Source organism: Musca domestica, unplaced genomic scaffold (assembly GCF_030504385.1).
Source record: "Musca domestica strain aabys unplaced genomic scaffold, Musca_domestica.polishedcontigs.V.1.1 63, whole genome shotgun sequence".
Classification (NCBI taxonomy): Eukaryota; Metazoa; Arthropoda; class Insecta; order Diptera; family Muscidae; genus Musca; species Musca domestica.
The window spans coordinates 3,098,603-3,117,788 of NW_026712370.1; the positions used below are offsets into that span (position 1 = coordinate 3,098,603).

At 35.8% G+C, this 19,186-nt stretch overlaps 1 protein-coding gene and 1 long non-coding RNA gene across 3 annotated transcripts in view; both read right to left on the minus strand.

Annotated features, from left to right (window-relative positions):
• The window catches only part of LOC101892414 (homeobox protein 5), a 73,218-nt gene extending 67,852 nt beyond the window's left edge, over positions 1-5,366 (minus strand). For both annotated transcript variants that reach the window (XM_059129611.1, XM_059129612.1), the window contains exon 1: positions 5,094-5,366. In XM_059129611.1, the coding sequence (XP_058985594.1) occupies positions 5,094-5,111 (18 nt within the window). In that variant the 5' untranslated portion in view covers positions 5,112-5,366. The remainder of the gene's footprint in view (positions 1-5,093) is intronic.
• Positions 5,367-5,398: 32 nt separating this feature from the next.
• Positions 5,399-19,186, minus strand: part of LOC131805870 (uncharacterized) — a 141,737-nt gene continuing 127,949 nt past the window's right edge. The window contains exon 3 of the long non-coding RNA XR_009343865.1: positions 5,399-5,918. This is a non-coding gene — a long non-coding RNA (uncharacterized LOC131805870). The remainder of the gene's footprint in view (positions 5,919-19,186) is intronic.

Below are 19,186 nucleotides of genomic sequence, written 5' to 3' on the forward strand. Positions count from 1 at the left end.
TACAATTATAACTTAAAATTCAAAGGACTAAATATGCCGAAGCATTTTTATCTTTTAAATTCGGACTTGCATTGCCAATTTTGTGCACAATTAATTTGAAATCGGATAAAAATATATATGGGTGCTATATCCAAATCGGAACCGATCTCGATAAAATTTGGCAAAGATATTTCTGAGCTGTATTTGATATATTTCCCTGAATATCGTTGTTACGGAGTTCATATTACGGCTGTGGGTAACAAATATAACAAATCGGAGGAACACTATATATGGGAGCTATAGCTATATCTGAACCAATCTTCACCAAATTTGACATATTAGCTTCTAGACTCAATTCGGTCGTAAGTGCCAAATTTCATCCAATTTGGACAAATATTAGACGTTTGGTGCACAATCAAAGGTAAATCGGACGAAGTTATAAATGGGAGCTATATCCAAATCTGAACAGATCTCCATAAAATTTAGCAAATGTATTTCTGAGCTATATTTGATATATTTCCCCAAATATTGTTGTTAAAGAGTGCATATTACGGCTGCGGAGGACAAAAATAACAAATCGGATGAACAATATATATGGGAGCTATAGCTATATCTGAACCGATTTCGATCATATTTGACATACTTATTTTCAGCCCTAATTTGGGTGTATATGCAAAATTCCATACAATTCGGGCTGACATTACAAGTTTGGTGCACAATAAAAGGTAAATCAGACGAAGATATAATGGGAGCTATATCTAAATGTTGACCGATTATCTCCAATTTCAATAGGGTTTGTCCTTGGGCCAAACAAATGATTTGTGCAAAATTTCATCTGGATCGGGCAATAAATGCGACCTGTACTTTGTTTACAAAAATACATGGACAGAGGGAGGGAGGGACGGACGGACGGACATGCATAAATCGACTCAGAATTGGATTCTATGCAGATCATCAAAAGGAACTTTGGGTCTATCTCGTTTCCTTTTGCCTGTTACAAACAATTGCACAAAGACATAATACCCTGACCACCTTGTGGTGTAGGGTATAATAATATAAGGTTTGGACCAAATCGGGGATCATACAAAGATGAAATAATGAATTTTTCCTTGTAGGGATATATAAAACAAGAATTTAATTAAGCTTTCGGAACTCGATCTTGGAACTTACTAAAACGAGTACCAGAAAACCCACTGTCTTTCGAAAACATTTTATATCGTTATACATGGTGAGATGAAAAAACTGCAACCAACTTCAAACTACTATCATTTCTTAGCCACTCGTCCGACAGCTGCCAAAAATATTCCAGTGACAGCTCATTATATTTTTTACAATTGCACAAAATCATTTTGGTGAGAATTTTCCAGAAAAAAAGTTATTCGTGATGGAATTCAAGCGTGATAGTGTGATTTCTTTATATTTGGCAGGAAAACCACAAGTGGCTATCGTTAGAGCACTCCAGCATTTAAATGTGAATAAATCATTTGTGTCTCGTACCATCGCTCGTTACCGTGATACTGGTAACGTAGCCCAGAAGTCAAGGAACATCAGCAGAAATGGTTCGAAAAGTAAAGAAACGACTTGATCGAACCCCGCGTCGCAGTGGCCGAAAAATGGATCGTGAGCTGAACATATCGCAATATTCCATTCGGCAAATATTTTAAAATGAGCTCGGGGTAAAGCCATTGAAATTCCAAAAAGTTCAAGAACTTACACCGCAACAGAAAAAAAGCAGTAAGATTGGCAAGGCCGAACTTAACTTCCACCACCATTTGGAACGAATTTGAAAATTTTCAAAAAATTATAATCCATTAAAAATTCTCTTAAAATCTTAAAAATACCGAATATAGCCGTTATATTGGTGTCTATACGACGTGGACCTACGTAGGTATTGTTTGTTATAAGCCATATTCAATTCATAAGCCATATTCAAATTCGAATCATGAAATAAACGGTGAATAATAAAGGCTGTAACATCCATTACGAACTTTAAATACGAGGTACTGATATATGGAGCCTATGCGAAGATCTGGACCTGCATACTTTTTATCACAGACTGTAGTTCCTATTACGAACTCCAAATATGTAATTTGAAACTACTCCGGCGAAAAATGACACTACAATCATCAAAATATCGAATATCGGGAGGTACCGTTATATGGGGACCATGCGAAGACGTGGACCTACATACGAAAGTTTTGATGATTTATTTGATTTAATGTCTCAAAAATAATAAAAATACGGTATATCGGGAGGAACTGTCATATGGAGGCTATACGAAGACGTGGGCCTGCATATAAAAATTGTTGCCATAGGCTCTAGTACCTGTTACGAACTTCAAATACGAAATTCGAAATAATTCCGGTAAATAATGTCGCTAAAATTTTTGCCATAGGCTGTAGTATGCATTGGTATCTTCCACTACGAAATTTGAAACGATGCCGGTGAATAATATCGCTAAAATCATCAAAATACCGAATATATGGGGGCTATACGAAAACGGGGACCTGTACAGACAATCTCCTGTAATAGGCTGTAGTATCCATTACAAACATCAAATACCAAGATTGAAACAATTCCGATGAATATTGTCGCTAAAATCATCAAAATGCCGAATATAGGGAGGTAGCGCTATAAGGGAGCTATACGAAGACGTAGACCTGCACAGACAATTTTCTGTCTCAGGTTGTAATATCCATTTCGAACTTTAAATACCAAATGTGAAACAATTCCGGTGAGTAATGTCGCTAAAATCATCAAAATACCGAATATAGGGAGGTATCGTTACATGGGGGCTATATGAAAACGTGGACCTACATGACGCATTTACGAACTTAACCTGCCTACTGATAAACTACGCATGTATGGACAATTTTAACCTTCTATCTCAATTCGTTCGAAAGATAGCGTGATTACAACAGATTGATGGACAGATAAACAGACAGACATCGACTTAGAATTTTAAGCTGATCAAGAATACTTTGTTGGGTGTGACATGAGTATTTCGAGGAGGTTTAAAAACTGAATATACTCTCCATAGTACAGTGGAGGGTATAAAAAGCTAAAGAGTTGCATCGCTTGGCCGAAAGTGGTGAACTGACGAATTTGATTTTCTCCGATGAGAAAACATTCGTTGTCTAGCAGTTTGTAAATAAACTAAATGATCGTGTTTACTTGCCAAAGAGGTCAGCTGAAGATGGACACCTTCGGTTAGCCACCAGAACTCAAGCGCCGGCCATAGTGATGGTGCTGGCCGCTCTCCGCTCGTATTAATCGACCGTGGCATTGGAATAAATGCCAAATATTATCGCATAAATATTCTGGAGAGTGTATTAAAGCCTTGTTGACCCTTTGTGGGGTAGGTACTTAATGGTGTTGACCGACCTGATGCAAATATTAGTATGTGCAAAATTTGAGCAAAATCCGATTATCCCTACTTTTTCTGTGCAGTAAATTATTTTCTTTGAAAATGTTGACATTTTGTGGGGGAGGTACCAGAAGGAGTGAATCGATATTACCCATCTCCGAACCCGATCTAAAAGATTGGCACTTGTATTACGATGTACCAAGTTTGGATCAAATCAAATATTCCCAGCCAGCCATACGGTTGACGGACATCGCTAGATCGTATCCAAATGTCCTGAATCGGATTTGGCCTAAAGCAACCGAAATAACCCTTATAATCGTTATTTATTTTATTTAATACAAATGTTGTGGCCTATATTACCTACTAAATATTACCCGATGACCGTCAAAATTGGAAGGCTTCTGCCCAGCCATATGCTCTAGGCCCTTGCTAACTTCCGCTTTGATTGGTCTATAATTGCGACCTGTAGAGCAAATGCAAAATCATAATTTATTTCGGTTTTTGGTCCATATCAACCACCTACATTCTAAATTGGTGGGCCATAATTGCGACCTGTAGAGTGATTACAAATTAACATGTACAGATGGACACACATAGCTAGATTGACTCAGCTCGGCGAGATAGGAAGATCCACATATTCTCTCCTATGTGGGAAACCAATATTTCGTGGTGTTTCATAATATTTGGCCCAATCAAACTTATAATACCCCCAACACATAGTGTTGTAGGGTATAAAAATAAATATATAAAAGTTAAACATTCGGAATATATATACATTTCGGGGGTGTCCGACCTCCTGGGCCGCCATCCTGTCTATGTCCGTAAGCTTGGTGTATATATGTCACCAAATCGACTGATATCTTATAACTTATTAAATTTGAATCTTCCATTCTTCAGAGTTTCTTCAATCTGGCCGTTTATCGACTTCTCTTTTCGAATTTTATTTCGTATTCTTTCCGAAACTAGTTTTTCAAATTCTATTGCTGTTAAAATGGAAAATGAATTTTTCCATTTCTTATGGAAAGGCAATAAATCTGCCCGCCACAAGACAATCTAATTGATATTGAAATATTTTTTATTTTGGAAATTAATGTGACATTTTGTTATGGGGTTATAAATTTTTATTCCCAAGTCTTTCATCTTTTGTGTTTTTTGATGCTAATTGTATCTGTCATAACATTTAGGGGTCGGTTTGTCGAAATTCTTTTGAACATGGTGACGTACGATTGCTGTGGAGGTGTTGGAAACACATACGCAAAAAAAGAAGATGAATCTTGGACATCTGCTGGATCACTTTGTGGGCCCCACCATGGTATCTCTTCTATGGCTAAAAATCTGAACAAAATAATTTCTCAATATTCATTTGTAATAAATGAATAGAGGGGAGAGAGAGAGAGAAAAATGTCCCTCTGCCAGCCCAGACTTCATGTGCTCCATGCTGGCGTCATTCTGCCTGATTTAGAATGACTTGCCGCAAAGAAACAACATTTTTACGCCTATCAAAAGGGAATCCGGAGTGAATCATTAAAAACCCATAAAACTTAATTTTCCAAATGAAACAAAAAAAAAATAATATTTCCGGCTGTTTGGTAATTATGCTGACATAAACAGCCGCATACATAATAATATTTGTGTGTGTAGGTTTATGGGGATTACAACAACAAAATAATTTCAATAAAAGCAATAAAAACAAGAAGAATTATGTTTTTTTGGTTTTTTGTTTTTGTTGTTTTAAAAAAATACTTACCGAGTTAATGGTAGCCATGATGACGACGGAAGTGACGAGGACGAGGATAAGGGAATCGGTGTTGGATTTGTACGGGCAACTACTACAACACTAACACGCTGATGATGACGATGGCTATGGTGGTGTTGGTGGTAGTGGTAGTGGTGGTGTTGGCAATGGACGATAGCGATGACGATGATGATTCTGATACTGACTGAGATTTTTTAATGCTGATGATTTGTTCTTTTAGTTTTTCCTGTTTTTTGTTTCTTGTTTTTTTTCGGTTTTGGTTGGGCCTTTGGCTGTCGGTGTCTTTCGTCGATGATTTATATTTTTTTTTTTTTTTTTTGGACTATCAGTTTGGTTTTTTGTTGTTGCTGCGCTTTGCTTGATTTATTTTTCTTGCTTTTTTCCTGGCGTTTTTCATTAATATGGCTGATGATTTGATTTGATTTTGCTTTGTGGTGTTGGTGGTCTGTGGCTCAAAAAGCGGGAATTTCTAATAATTCGTTTGTTTTTCAAATTTGGTGGTGGTGGTTGAGGGGGAACAAGCGGTTTTGTTTGGTTTTTTTTAGACAATTTTCTTTTGTTGCTGTGATTCTGGCTGTTCTGATCGCTGATGACTGATAACTTGGCCAAGACAGAGCCTAAGTTTGTGGCTGTTGTTGTGGTTCTTTTGTAGGTGGTGGTGGCTATTGTGGTAATGGCGGTCGTGGTTGTGGTGGTGGTAATGGAACTTGTGATGATGCTGATGATAATGGTGGCTATGGCTATGGCTATGTCGGTGTTGGTGGTTGTGGTGGCTGAGGGGGGCGACAACGACAACAACAACATAAATCATAAAATCTGCAAAAATGAATAATAAAAAAAGAAGAGAAAATAATTAAATGAAACATAATCAGAATTTATGACTTAAAAAAATTTAACACAGAGGATTAAATTAAGGTTAATGTAAAAATATAATTAATTTTATATTATGGAAATAAAAATTTAATTTTTTCATATATTTTTGTGCATACATATTTTATTAATTAATTATTATTTTTTTTTTGGCTTTGTTATTTACATAAATAAAAAAAGAGATATTATATTTAATTATATTTTTAAAATATATTTTTATAAAGCTTTCAAAGATCGTATATCACGGAAAGAAATATTATGGGTTGTTTATAGAAAGGTCAAATGAGGTGCCTCCTCCTTATCTTCTTGGATATCTACATCGTATCCGATATAATAAAAAAGAGAATATAACACAAAATCCCACAATAATTTCCCAAATCGAATAACAAAAAGAAATTTTAAAGGTCCCCAGATTTGGTGTGTCTTGAGGGTTGTTAGAACACAAATTTACTCTGTACAGGCCCATATTAAAAGAAAAAAAATCTCCAATCATGGTAAGTCTATGTAATTTAAGAATATCTTCCCAACTATTTGAGAAACAGACGGTGTTTTTACTTACATCCATTAACAATATATATTATAACCTACGAATCCATATGCTGTCAATGATATAAGAAAAAGTATTTTAAATTCAACAAAAAAAAGTTAGAAAGTGTCAAACGGTTTTGCCGACAGATTTATACCCTCAACAAATGTTTGAATATATAAATATATTTATATATATACATATATTCAAAATTTTTACCCTTTGTGGGGGAGGTACTTGATGGAGTTGACCGATATTGTCATTTTTCACCTGAACTTGCTCAGACGCAAATATTACGATTTGCAAAGTTGGAGCAAAATCGGATTACCGTTTATCTTTCTGTGCAGAAAAAATATTTGTTTGTGGTACCAGAGGAATAGACCAATATTGCCCATCTGCGAACTCGAACTAAGTTTGACAAAAATATTACGATGTACCAAATAGGATACTCATGCGCACCAGCCAGACAGGCAGACAGAGAGACGGACGGACAGACGGTCATCGCTAGATCGACTCCAAATGTTATTGAACGGAGGTCTAGGGTCTAAAACCGTTATTTCGACTAAGCCAATCAAACTTATAATACCCCCAACAAATAGTATTGTAGGGTATAACAAAGAATCCGCAAAATAACTTTTTTTTGAAAATCGAATGTAGGTTCTGCCCTGTGGGACGTAGCGCCGTCCTCTTAAAAAAATATTTTGCCAATATTGCCTTCAAACGGCCAATGAAACCGTCACACGCTGCCCGAATGTTGTTCTGCGGTATTTTGGCCCATTCCCGGCGAAGCGCTTGCTTAAGGTGATCGACACTTTGGTATTTTTTAGTGCAAACCTTGCATGCCAAAATACCCCAGACACAATAGTCCAACGGATTGGTACCCGGAGATTTTGGTGCCCATTGTAAGCGAGAAACCTCATTTTGATTTATTCTGATGCCACGGTCGATTAATACGAGCGGAGAGCGACCCTCGGCTGTTATGACGGCCCACAAAATCACCATGGCCGGTGCTTGAGTTCTGATGGCCAACCGAAGGTGCACATTTTCAGCTGACCTCTTTGGCAAGTAAACATGATCATTTTGTTTGTTTGCAAACTGCTGGACAACGAATGTTTTCTCATCGGAGAAAACCAAATTCGGCAGTTCACCACTTTCGGCCAAGCGAAGTAACTCTTTAGCTCTTTTGAGTCTATTTTCTATCTGTTGCGGTGTAAGTTCTTGCACTTTTTGGAATTTAAATGGCTTTACCCCGAGCTCATTTTTCAATATTTGTCGAATGGAATATTGCGATATGTTCAGCTCACTAGTCATTTTTCGGCAACTGCGGCGTGGGTTTCGAGCAAGTCGCTTCTTTACTTTTCGAACCATTTCTGCTCATGATGCTGTTTCTTCCGTCCACTTCCTTGACGTCGGGCTACGCTACCAGTATCACGGTAACGAGCGATAGTACGAGATTTATTCACATTTTAATGCTAGCCATATGGCTGAGGGTATAAAAGTGGAGTACTTCATCCGCTATATCTATTACACATTTTCCAAATTATTTATAAAAAAAATATGAAATATAGGAAGTAGTCGCTCGAAATCTGGCACGTTGTAATATTTATACCAGCCTTAGGTTAGATACGAATTGGTCAATATTGGCCAGCTCGGAACATCCCCATAAAGAGTCAACAGTTTGAATAATAATAATAAGTCAATGCTGGGGGTCGGCAAAACCGACTGATACTATTTTTCTTGTTTTTACAAAGAAAATGTCCTTATACATATATTTATGTATATACCAAAAATTTTGTTTCCGCATGTTTATATGAAAAAAACACCCGCATAAACCAACGATTTATTTGTGTGTGACAGTGATGTATTATATGGCATATAATTTGTACAACGTATATATATTGTGGACAAATAAAAATGTGTGTTAAATATATTTAAATAATTTAAACACCAACAATTCACTGAGAACTATTTCATAATAATTTCCTTGAATATTAACAATTGGCATTAGGCCTTTAAACAAACCCCTCTTAACTGATAAATGTTTCTTTATCTAATACCTGATATTCCAGATGTAAGAAAAAAATTCCTAAAACTAGGCAATTGAAACATAAGCATTTTGGGCTACTTTGCAATTCAGAAAATCCACAAGTGATCAAAAAATCGGCAAGTGATCCCCCGTAAAACTTCTCCAAACACCATATCCATTTCAGATTAATATTTTGAAGTAGTTTCCAACTAAATGGCCAATACATTTTATTGTAAGATCCATCTTTTTGCTGTAGTTAAACATGTTTTCAACAAAACCTCATTTTTAAGCATTTCGAAAACTTGAACACGGTTTCGTATACATAATTTCTCTATCTGTCAATACTCATACGCCACAACATCCAAATAGAAATGGAATTCTTATTGTCAGTCGATAAGCAATTTAAAATAACATTTTACTATGTTTCACTCTCGCACATTACTTCTCAGAATTGCTCAGACACACACACATACCATAATAAAAACGAATTGAATGGACGAGAATATTCAGAATTGCCAACAGCTGAGGCGCCTGTCATGCTAGCCGTCTAAACTTTGCTGTCTTACAATTCGTATTATTTTATTGGGTTTAGATAGTTTGCGTTGCTATCGTTTTGTTTTTCTTGTGAACTATTTAATAGGGAATGCAGAATAAGGCATGAACACGACAAATTTATAAGCAAAAAAATTATTCAGAATTATTTAGCAATAATGGAACGATGTCCAGAATTCCAAGAAATCAGATTGGTAATGTCTTGTACTTCTGGGGTTTACAATAAAATGCAATTTTTTCTATTTCTGCCGAACAAATGTTAAAAAAATTCTCATCAATTTCCAATCCCGCTGCCGTATGGATAAAGAAAAACCAGCTATAGAAAAACCCCAGCAAATGTTCGATTATTTAAATATATTTTGACTTCTGTTACCGTTATTCAAATTGTTGACCCTCTATGGAATAGGTTCCGAAGGAATGGGCCAATATTGTCCATTTTGTATCGGACCTAAATAAATATATATATATATATATATATATATATATATATATATATATATATATATATATATATATATATATATATATATATATATATATATATATATATATATATAAATATATTTTGTATCGGACCTAAATATATATATATATATATATATATATATATATATATTGCGATGTGCTACATTGGGCTACATTGGTTACATCCTTCACTTTATGTGTAGTATATGAACATATTTAGGAAATGTTAAAATGTGCGTGAGGTACCAGACATAGTCGACCGAAGTATTCAATTTTCCTACTTCTTCTAATACAGATTCTGATAGATATTGGTATATGCAGAATTACAAGAAAATCAAATATTTATATTTACTTTTATGCAAAATCATAAATTCCATATTTAGCCCAGGTTTCTGGTTGAGAGAAATATTCAGATATAGCAAGTTGTAAGGAATCACTGACATGTTTCGCAAATTACGACAGATATACATAAGTGTTGAAAATTGTGACCCTTTATGGGTGAGGGGATGGCAGATATATTTCATCTTCGCAACAGACTCTGCGTTACCTTTTTATCTTTACTATCTTCAGAACAGATCTTGTGTTAGAAGAAGTATTGAGATGTACGAAGTCTGAAGGGAATCGAGTATTTATTTCCCGTTTTATGAGCTTCAGGGAAAAATAAGTAAAAAAGCTGTAAGTTCCGGGCCGGCCGGGCGGCCCGAACTTTTAATACCCTCCACCATTTGGTACAAATTTGACAATTTTCAAAAAAAAAAAATAAATAAAATCCGTTAAAAATTCTGTTAAAATCTGAAAAATACCGAATGCCTATACGACGACGTGGACCTGCATAGGCAACTTTTGTCATAAGTTATTACAATATTTTAATGCGAAACTTGAAGAAAAATCTGTTTATAATGTAGCTAAAATCATCAAAACACTGAATATAGGGGGTACCGTTATATGGGGGCTATACGAAGGCGTGGACCTGCACAGACGAACTTCACATGCGAAATTTGAAATAATCCCGGTAAATAATGTCGCTAAAATCATTAAAATACCGAATATCGGCGGGTACGGTATATGGGGGCTATACGAAGACGTGGAGCTACATGGCCCATTTTCTGTTTTATGCTGCAGCATCTATTACGAACTTCAAATGCCAACTTTGAAACGATTTCGGTAAATAATGTCGCTAAAATCATCAAAATACCGAATATCGGAGGGTATGGTATATGGGGGCTATACGAAGACGTGAACCTACATGGCCCATTTTCTGTTTTGTGCTGCAGCATCTATTACGAACTTCAAATACCAAATTTGGAACGATTCCGTTAAAAAATGTCGCTAAAATCATCAAAATACCGAATATCGGGGGGTAACGTTATATAGGGGCTATACGAAGACGTGGACCTACACAGATTTTTTTCTGTCTTAGGCTGTAGTATCCATTACGAACTTCAAATGCCAAACTTGAAACAATTCCGGTGAATAATGTCGCTAAAATCATCAAAATACCGAATATCGGGAGGTACCGTTATATGGGGGCTATATGATAAGCTAGACCTACATGGCCCATTTACGAACTTAACCTGCCTACTGACAAAATATACATGTGTGCAAAATTTTAGACTTCTATCTCAATTTGTTCGAAAGATAGCGTGATTACAACAGACGGACAGACAGACAGACAGACAGACAGACAGACACACAGACAGTCAGACAGACAGACAGACGGACATGGCTAAATCGTCTTAGAATTTTACGCTGATCAAGAATATATATACTTTGTTGGGTCTGACATGAGTATTTCGAGGAGTTACAAACGGAATGACAAAATTAATATACCCTCCATAGTATGGTGGAGGGTATAAAAAAATTGACTCTTTGTGGGGGAAATACCAGAAGGAGTGGACCGATATATTTCATTTTCACAGCAGATCTTGTGTTAGTAGAAATCATGGGATGTATGAAATTTGAAGAGAACCTGATGCTAACTTCAAATTTTATTATCGTTTTTGTTATACAAATTTTGGACCTTTGTGGGGAAGTTACTAGAAGGAATGGTCCGATCTCTACCGTATTTAAAACAGATCCTGTGTTGATAGAAATATTCAGATGTGCCAAGTCTTAATGGAATCTGATATTAACTTCGCGTTTCATGTGTCTAATGGATATTTAAACTTCGACATTTTTTGGGGGAGGTACTTGATATAGTGAATCGTTATTGTCTATTTTCCCACCTGAACTGGCACTGATGCAAATTTTAGGATATGCAAAGTTGAAGCCAGAAGGTGTGGACATCATAAAACCAAACCTTGGCTTAAGAAAATTATCATCACATTTTATAAGAGTTGTAATTATTCAAAATTTTTACCCTTTGTAGAGAATGTACTCGATGGAGTGAACCGATATTGTCCATTTTTGCACCTGACCTAGCACTGACGCAAATATTAGGATTTGTAAAGTTGGAGCAAAATCGGATTGTTGTTTCTTTTTCTGTGCAGAAAATATATATTTTTTTTAAAAAAAATCGACTTTTGTGGGGCGTGTATCAGAAGGAGTAGACAGATATATTCCATCTTAACGCCAGAACTTGGGTTAATAAAAATATTGGGACATGTGAAAGATGAAGACAATCGAATTCTTACATCACATTTTATAAGAGTTGAAATTATTCAAAATTTTGACACTTTGTGGGGGAGCTACTTGATGGAGTGAACAGATATTGTCCATTTTCGCACCTAACCTAGCACTGATGCAAATATTAAGATTTGCAAAGTTGGAGCAAAATCGGATTATAATTCATCTTTCTGCGCAGTAAAATATTTATTTTGAATTTTTCGAAACTTGTGGAGGTTGTACCAGAAGGAGTGGACCGATATTACCCATCTCCGAACTCAATCTAAGTTTGACAATAATATTACGTTGTACCAAGTTTGAACCAAATAGGATACTCCCTTCAAGAGTTATCGTGCGCACCAGCCAGACAGACAGACGGATGCACATCGCTAGATCGACTCTAAATGTCCTGAAACAAATTTGGTCCAAAGAGACCCACGGTCAAAAACCGTTTTTTCGATGCGGCACCTTTTTTATCAAATGGTATATATCCCCTCTAGCTATATTGATGAGGGTATAAACAGCATATGGTGACACATATTCAGTTGTAGTTATACGAGTATATCCTAACTTAAACATTATTTTTCACATTTTACAACTAGCCCCTCAAGAACATATATCAAAGACCTAAAATGGTAAAGACTAGACAAAATGCATTCTGAGCAAATGGTTTGTGTCTATACTGTCTGGGTAACAGCTTATGGCAGGACCATCTTAATATAAAAAAACAAGTAAGCAAAGGCTATAGTCGTGCGGGGCCGACCATGTGATACCCTACAACACTACAATATGTTAGAGCCCCCCAAATCCATTTTGGCAGATTTCGCTTTTGAAATTATGTCACGGAGCACTGCCCAGATATTACTAGCATTTTGACCAGGGACATTTAACCAATATTTACGAACTTCGTCGTGCTGTTAGTTGTAGTGGTCCATTTTACAGATAAACATAATCCAATGGCCATACATAATGCTAGACTTCTTCCCTGTCCCTAACATTCTTCTCTGGCGTGTCGATTGGCTTCAATTGTGTGATTAGGAAATTTTCCCTGTTTTTGAATATTGTGCGATCATCTCCAAAAGCAAGAGGTCCATCTGTATTTCTAAATTTAGACTCATCTATATGATTTGCTTGTCTAGGATATTTGGCTATATTCGTCAACGAAATCAGCAAAAAAGACAGAAGTTCGCATTTTGTGCATTTCGGCTATCGCCTGTAAGTAATGTTGGTATTTTTCAGACCAAAGTAGTGGTTCATTCTACCCGCTGTCCTAAACTATAACTTCATGCGAGATTTCGTGTCCATTAGTTTCTATTGTGACCTTCTGAGCCTAACCCTACCCTTTTCGTGAGGATCGGACGATAATTGCAATCTGTATATAATATCCCAAACCTGTGTTGTAAGGTGGAAAAATATTACAAAATGTATACCTTAATATTAGAAGTCAAAATGAAAAAATCGCATGCGATAAAAAAATGAAAAAATAAAAAATGTCACAAAATACTACAAAATCTATATTAACATCATTTTTGACCTATTTTCATGCGATTTTTTTAGATTTTATACTTTTATGTTAAGAGCGCGTTCTGAATTGGCAAACTTTGTCAAAATCGGTCCAGCCAATCTTGAGATATAAGCATTCTATCTAACATTCCTTCCCTTTGTATATACATATTGTGTATATTTCGCTATATATATCCGATATATTTACTATCGGTATCTACGTAACGGTCAGAATTGACCTGTTCGTCTATTTATGATTTCGCCGGGACTAAAAATATTCGCGGTTTAATGGAAATTTGACTTTTATTTAACACAAATGTATAGTCTTTTTCACCCACTAAATAATACCCGATGACCATCAAAATTGGAAGGCTTCTGCCCAGCCCGAAGCTCTAGCCCCATGCTAATTTACGCGTCGATTGGTCCATAATTGCGACCTGTAGAGCAACTGCAAAATCAAGAAATTTTCAGTTTTTGGTCCATTTCGACCCCTAAATATTATGCGATCATCTCCAAAAGAAATAGGGTTCTATTCTGACCTTAACCCCACCTCCATTCTAAATTTCGTGAAGATCGGGCCATAATTGCGACCTGTAGAGTGATTACAAATTAACATGGACAGACGGACAGACGGACAGACGGACAGACGGACGGACGGACATACATAGCTAGATCGACTCAGCTCGGCGAGCTAGGAAGATCCATATATACATTCCTATGTGGGAAACCAATATTTCGTGGTGTTACATAATTTTTGGCCCAATCAAACTTATAATACCCCCAACACATAGTGTTGTAGGGTATAAATATATTTATAGAAAAAAATGACAAACAAAAGTTTGAAAAATCCAAAAATTGGGTTTCAAAATTCTATTCCATAGACTTTCCAAATTAATTGCATATTGCCTAAGCGGTTTAAATCGCATAACATTTCTAACTATGTTGTTACGATATCATAACAACGGAGGTATTTTCACAGGGTTGCCATATCTTGACTCTGTCTTGTCCCATCTTTATACTTCTATGTCTTTGCATATATTCATATTTCTTCAAAAAAGAATAATAAAATAATTCCCATTGTAATTCCCTATTTTTGTAATGTTTTTCATTGGGAATGCCCTCCGCTAACCCACAAAGAAATGTCCATTGTTGTCGACATTATCTCAACTGTTCTCAAAAAGAGAACAATATTACAACATTCTTTAATTAAGGAACAAGCAAAAAAAATATCGTGTTTAGATGTTTACAACTGCAATAAAGACAACAACAAGGAAAACAAAGACAATAATCAGACATATGTGATTTTCATACAGTGCTCAAAAGACCTCTCTATGAAAAAAAACAATAACAACAACATGAGATGTATAGAGTCTTTGAGAAGAGATTTGGTTGTCCGCAATGCCTTCTCCCATAACAATGCTCACAATACAATTTCTCAAATTCTCTGCACAATAAAGAGGAGTGTAAAATTTTCACAGAGAGTAAAATTTTGTAATAAGATTTTTCAGAGATGGACCAATTGAATCGTTGAAATTTGAAGGAAAATATTAACAAAAAAAAACAAGTAAGAAAAGGCTACAGTCGAGCGGGGCCGACCGTTGAATACCCTACAACACTACAATAAACGATACAGTTTATATAGGCGAGATACTCGAAAGAATTCCACAAGATATTGTGACAAATAAAAAAAGAAAACCATCAGGTTTCGTTAGCAACTTAAACTAATTTGCTCATTTCCAATTTATTGGTAGATGTTGCACTTAAATGGTCTTCCTAGATCTGGAACCAATATTTCCCAAAGACCTATAATTTTGACTGAAATGTGAGATACAGACATTTGACTATATTCTTCAACGAAATCAGCGTTAACGAAATAGTCAGAAGTGCGTGTTTCCTGTACTTCTGAATTCTCCAAAAATCACTGGAACGGACATTTTCGTATTTTGCCTACAAAAGTTGGCAAACTATTTCACACATTGAATATTTTTGGATGGCCATCTAAAAGTGCTTGGCTTTTGTAATGTCCGGTAACCCCCATTCAAATGTGCGTGAGAATCGGGCGATAATTACGACTTGCAGACAATTTTGCAGTTTTTTTGGTCCATTTCAACCCCTAAATATATGACGATCATCTCCAAAAAGAGTAGGCTTCTATTCTGACCCTCATCTTATCCCCATGCAAAATTTCGTAAGGATCGGGCCATAAATGCGATCTGTATATGATATCCTGATATCCTAACTACTTAGTTTTGTTAGCTGTAGAAACATTACCAAATGTTTAATTCAAAATGAAAATATGCCAAAAATATGACAAAATTGAAAAAATATGAGAAAATTTTACAAAATCAATATTTTCATCTTTAGAGAGATATGTTTATGCGATTTTTTAGACGTTTTTTCTTTCCTGCCAAGAGGCCATTCTGAATTAATGAGAACTGTCGAAATCAGTTTAGCCGTTCTCGACATATAAGAAATATTTCAAGCATATCTTCTTTGATAGACATATATATTGCACATATTTTGCTATATATCCGATTTGTTGGATCTTAACATCAATATAAAGATCAGAAGTAACCTTGTCATGGCTTTGTGATTTCGCCGGGATTTAAAATATTCGCGGTTTGATGAAAAATTTTGAATTTTTTCAACAAAAAAGATATGGTCTATTTTACCCGCTAAATATTATCCGAAGACCACCCAAATTGGTAGGCTTCTTCCCCGCCCTAAACTCTAGCTACATGCGAAATTCCGCGTGGATTGGTGTATAATTGCGACCTGTATAGCTACTGCAAAATCCGACATTTTTTCAGTATTTGGTCCATTTCAACCCCTAAACATTTGGCGATCATCTCCAAAAGCAATAGGGTTCTATTCTGGTCCAAGCCCCACCTACATTCTAAATTTCGTGAAGATCGGGCCATTGCGACCTGTAGCGTGATTACAAATTAACATGGACAGACGGACAGACGGACAGACGGACGGACGGACATACATAGCTAGATCGACTCAGCTCGGCGAGCTAGGAAGATCCATATATACTTTCCTATATGGGAAACCAATATTTCGAGGTGTTACATAAATTCTGGCCCAATCAAACTTATAATACCCCCAACACATAGTGTTGTAGGGTATAATAATTACCATAAAAAAAAACTTTTTTTGTCTCGAATTGGTTGGGATTTATTATACCCTCAGTCATATGGATACAGAGGGTATATACCATTTAATACGGCCAACATGTGACGCATTGAAATAACGATTTTAAGCCCTAGGTCTCCTTGGACCAAATCCGTTTTAGGACATTTGGAGCCGATCTAGCGATGTCCGTCTGTCTGCCTAACTAGCTCGAGCACACCATAATTCTCGAAGGGAGAATGTTATAATCAAACATAGAACGAGTTCGGAGATGGGCAATATCGGTTCACTCATTCTGGTACCTCTACCACATGACATTTTGAAATTAATTTTATTGCACAGAAAGAGAAAGGATTATCTTATGTTTCTTAAAATTGTTAAATCCTAACGTTTTTATCTGTTCTAGGTCAGGTGCGAGAATGGACAATTTGGGTTCACTCCAATAAATACCTGCCCCACAAAAGGTCAACATTTCGAGTAATTGTAACTCTTATAAAATGTGATATAAGAGTCTGGTTGTCTTCAAATTTTACACATGACAATATTTTATCAACCCATGGTTTGGTGTGAAGATGGAATATATCGGTCCACTCCTGGAATATGTCCTTCCCCATAAGTGGTCAAAGTTTTGAATAACAAAAATGATCATAAAATCCGAAATATGTATCGGGCTCTCTTCATATTTCACACATCCCATTGTTTCTACAAGCACAGGATCTGCTGTGAAGATGGGATATATCGGTTCATTTTTCCTGCACATCCCCCACAAATGGTCAAAATTTGGAATATCAATACACATAAAACGTGAAATTAACATCAGATTTAATTCCGACTTGGCACATCTCAATGTTTTTATTAACACAAGATCTGTTATAAATATACTAGAGATATGACCATTCCTTCTGGTACCTCCCCCATAAAGGGTCCACGTTTTGAATAACCAAAACGGTAATACAATCCGAAATAATCATCTGGTTCTCTTGATATTTCTTACATCTTATTATTTCTATCAACACAATATCTGCTGTGAAGTTGGAATATCTCGGTCCACTCCTTCTGGTACATTACCCACAAAAGTGTCAAAATTTTGAACATCCATGAAGCTCACAAAACGCGACATTTACATCCAATTCCATTCAGGTTTATCACATCTCAATATTTCCATCAACACAAGATCTGTTATATAGATGGTAGATATCGGACCATTTCTTCTGGTACGTCCCCTACATAGATTTCAAAATTTTGAGAATCAAGAAGCGAAATATGCATCTAACTCTTTTCAAATTTCACACATATAAGCATTTTGCTAACACAAGATCTGTTTTGAAGATGAAATATATCTGTGAACCCCTTCTGGTACACATAGTGGTAAGGGTCTACACCACATAGTGGTAAGGGCATTATGCCTCTGGGTATTTGTTTGTAACGTTTATAGACCAATAGCAACTATTGAAGATCTTCATAGAATCACTTTCTGAGTTGATTTATGCACGTCTGTACGTCTATCTGTATCCTTGTGAACAAAATATAGGTCGCATTTATTATCCGATTGAGTTGACATTTTCCAAATCTACATTTGTTTGACCCAAGGACGAACCGTATGGAAATTGATGGGAATCGGTTCAAATTTATATATATTTCCCATGTATATGTTCCACAGATTTCGGATAAATTGTGCAATAAATGGCTAATAACAGTCCAAATAACCTAAAATTTGTACATCGAATTTGGTGAAACTTTGATTCAGATATAGCTATTGCTCCCATATATATGTTTAATCCGATTTGGTGTTTAAGACCCTCACATTCGTAATATCCTTTAAAAAAAAAGAACAATTTGGTACTAGACATCAAATACAGCCCAAAAATACCTCTGCAAATTTTATCAATATCGGTTCAGATTTGGATATAGCTTCCATATATATCTTCAACCGATTTCAGGTTAATTGTGCACCAAATGGCCAATATCAGTCCAAATGACCTGAATCTCGGTACATCTGATTGAATTCATTCTAGAAGCAAGAAAATTTGGTGAATATCGTTTTAAATATAGCTTTAGCTCCCGATTGTTTCATCTGTTTCATCCGATTTGGGGTTTTAAGTCCCTCAAATTTGTAATATGCATTCCATAAGAATGATATTTGGTACCAGATATCTTAGGGAGCTCGGAAAAACGTTACCAAATTTTATCGAGATTGGCCAAGATTTAGATATAGCTCCCATATATATCCTTAATCCGATTTCAGTTCAATTTTGTGGAACTGGGCTCCGATATATACGTTTTAATGTAATCCTTCTCGAAGTGATATCATGCACTCCATAGCAATGTAATTTGGTATAAAAGATAAAAATGTATCCGTCAAGTTTGGTGAAAAACGATTCAGAATTGGATATGCCTCCCATA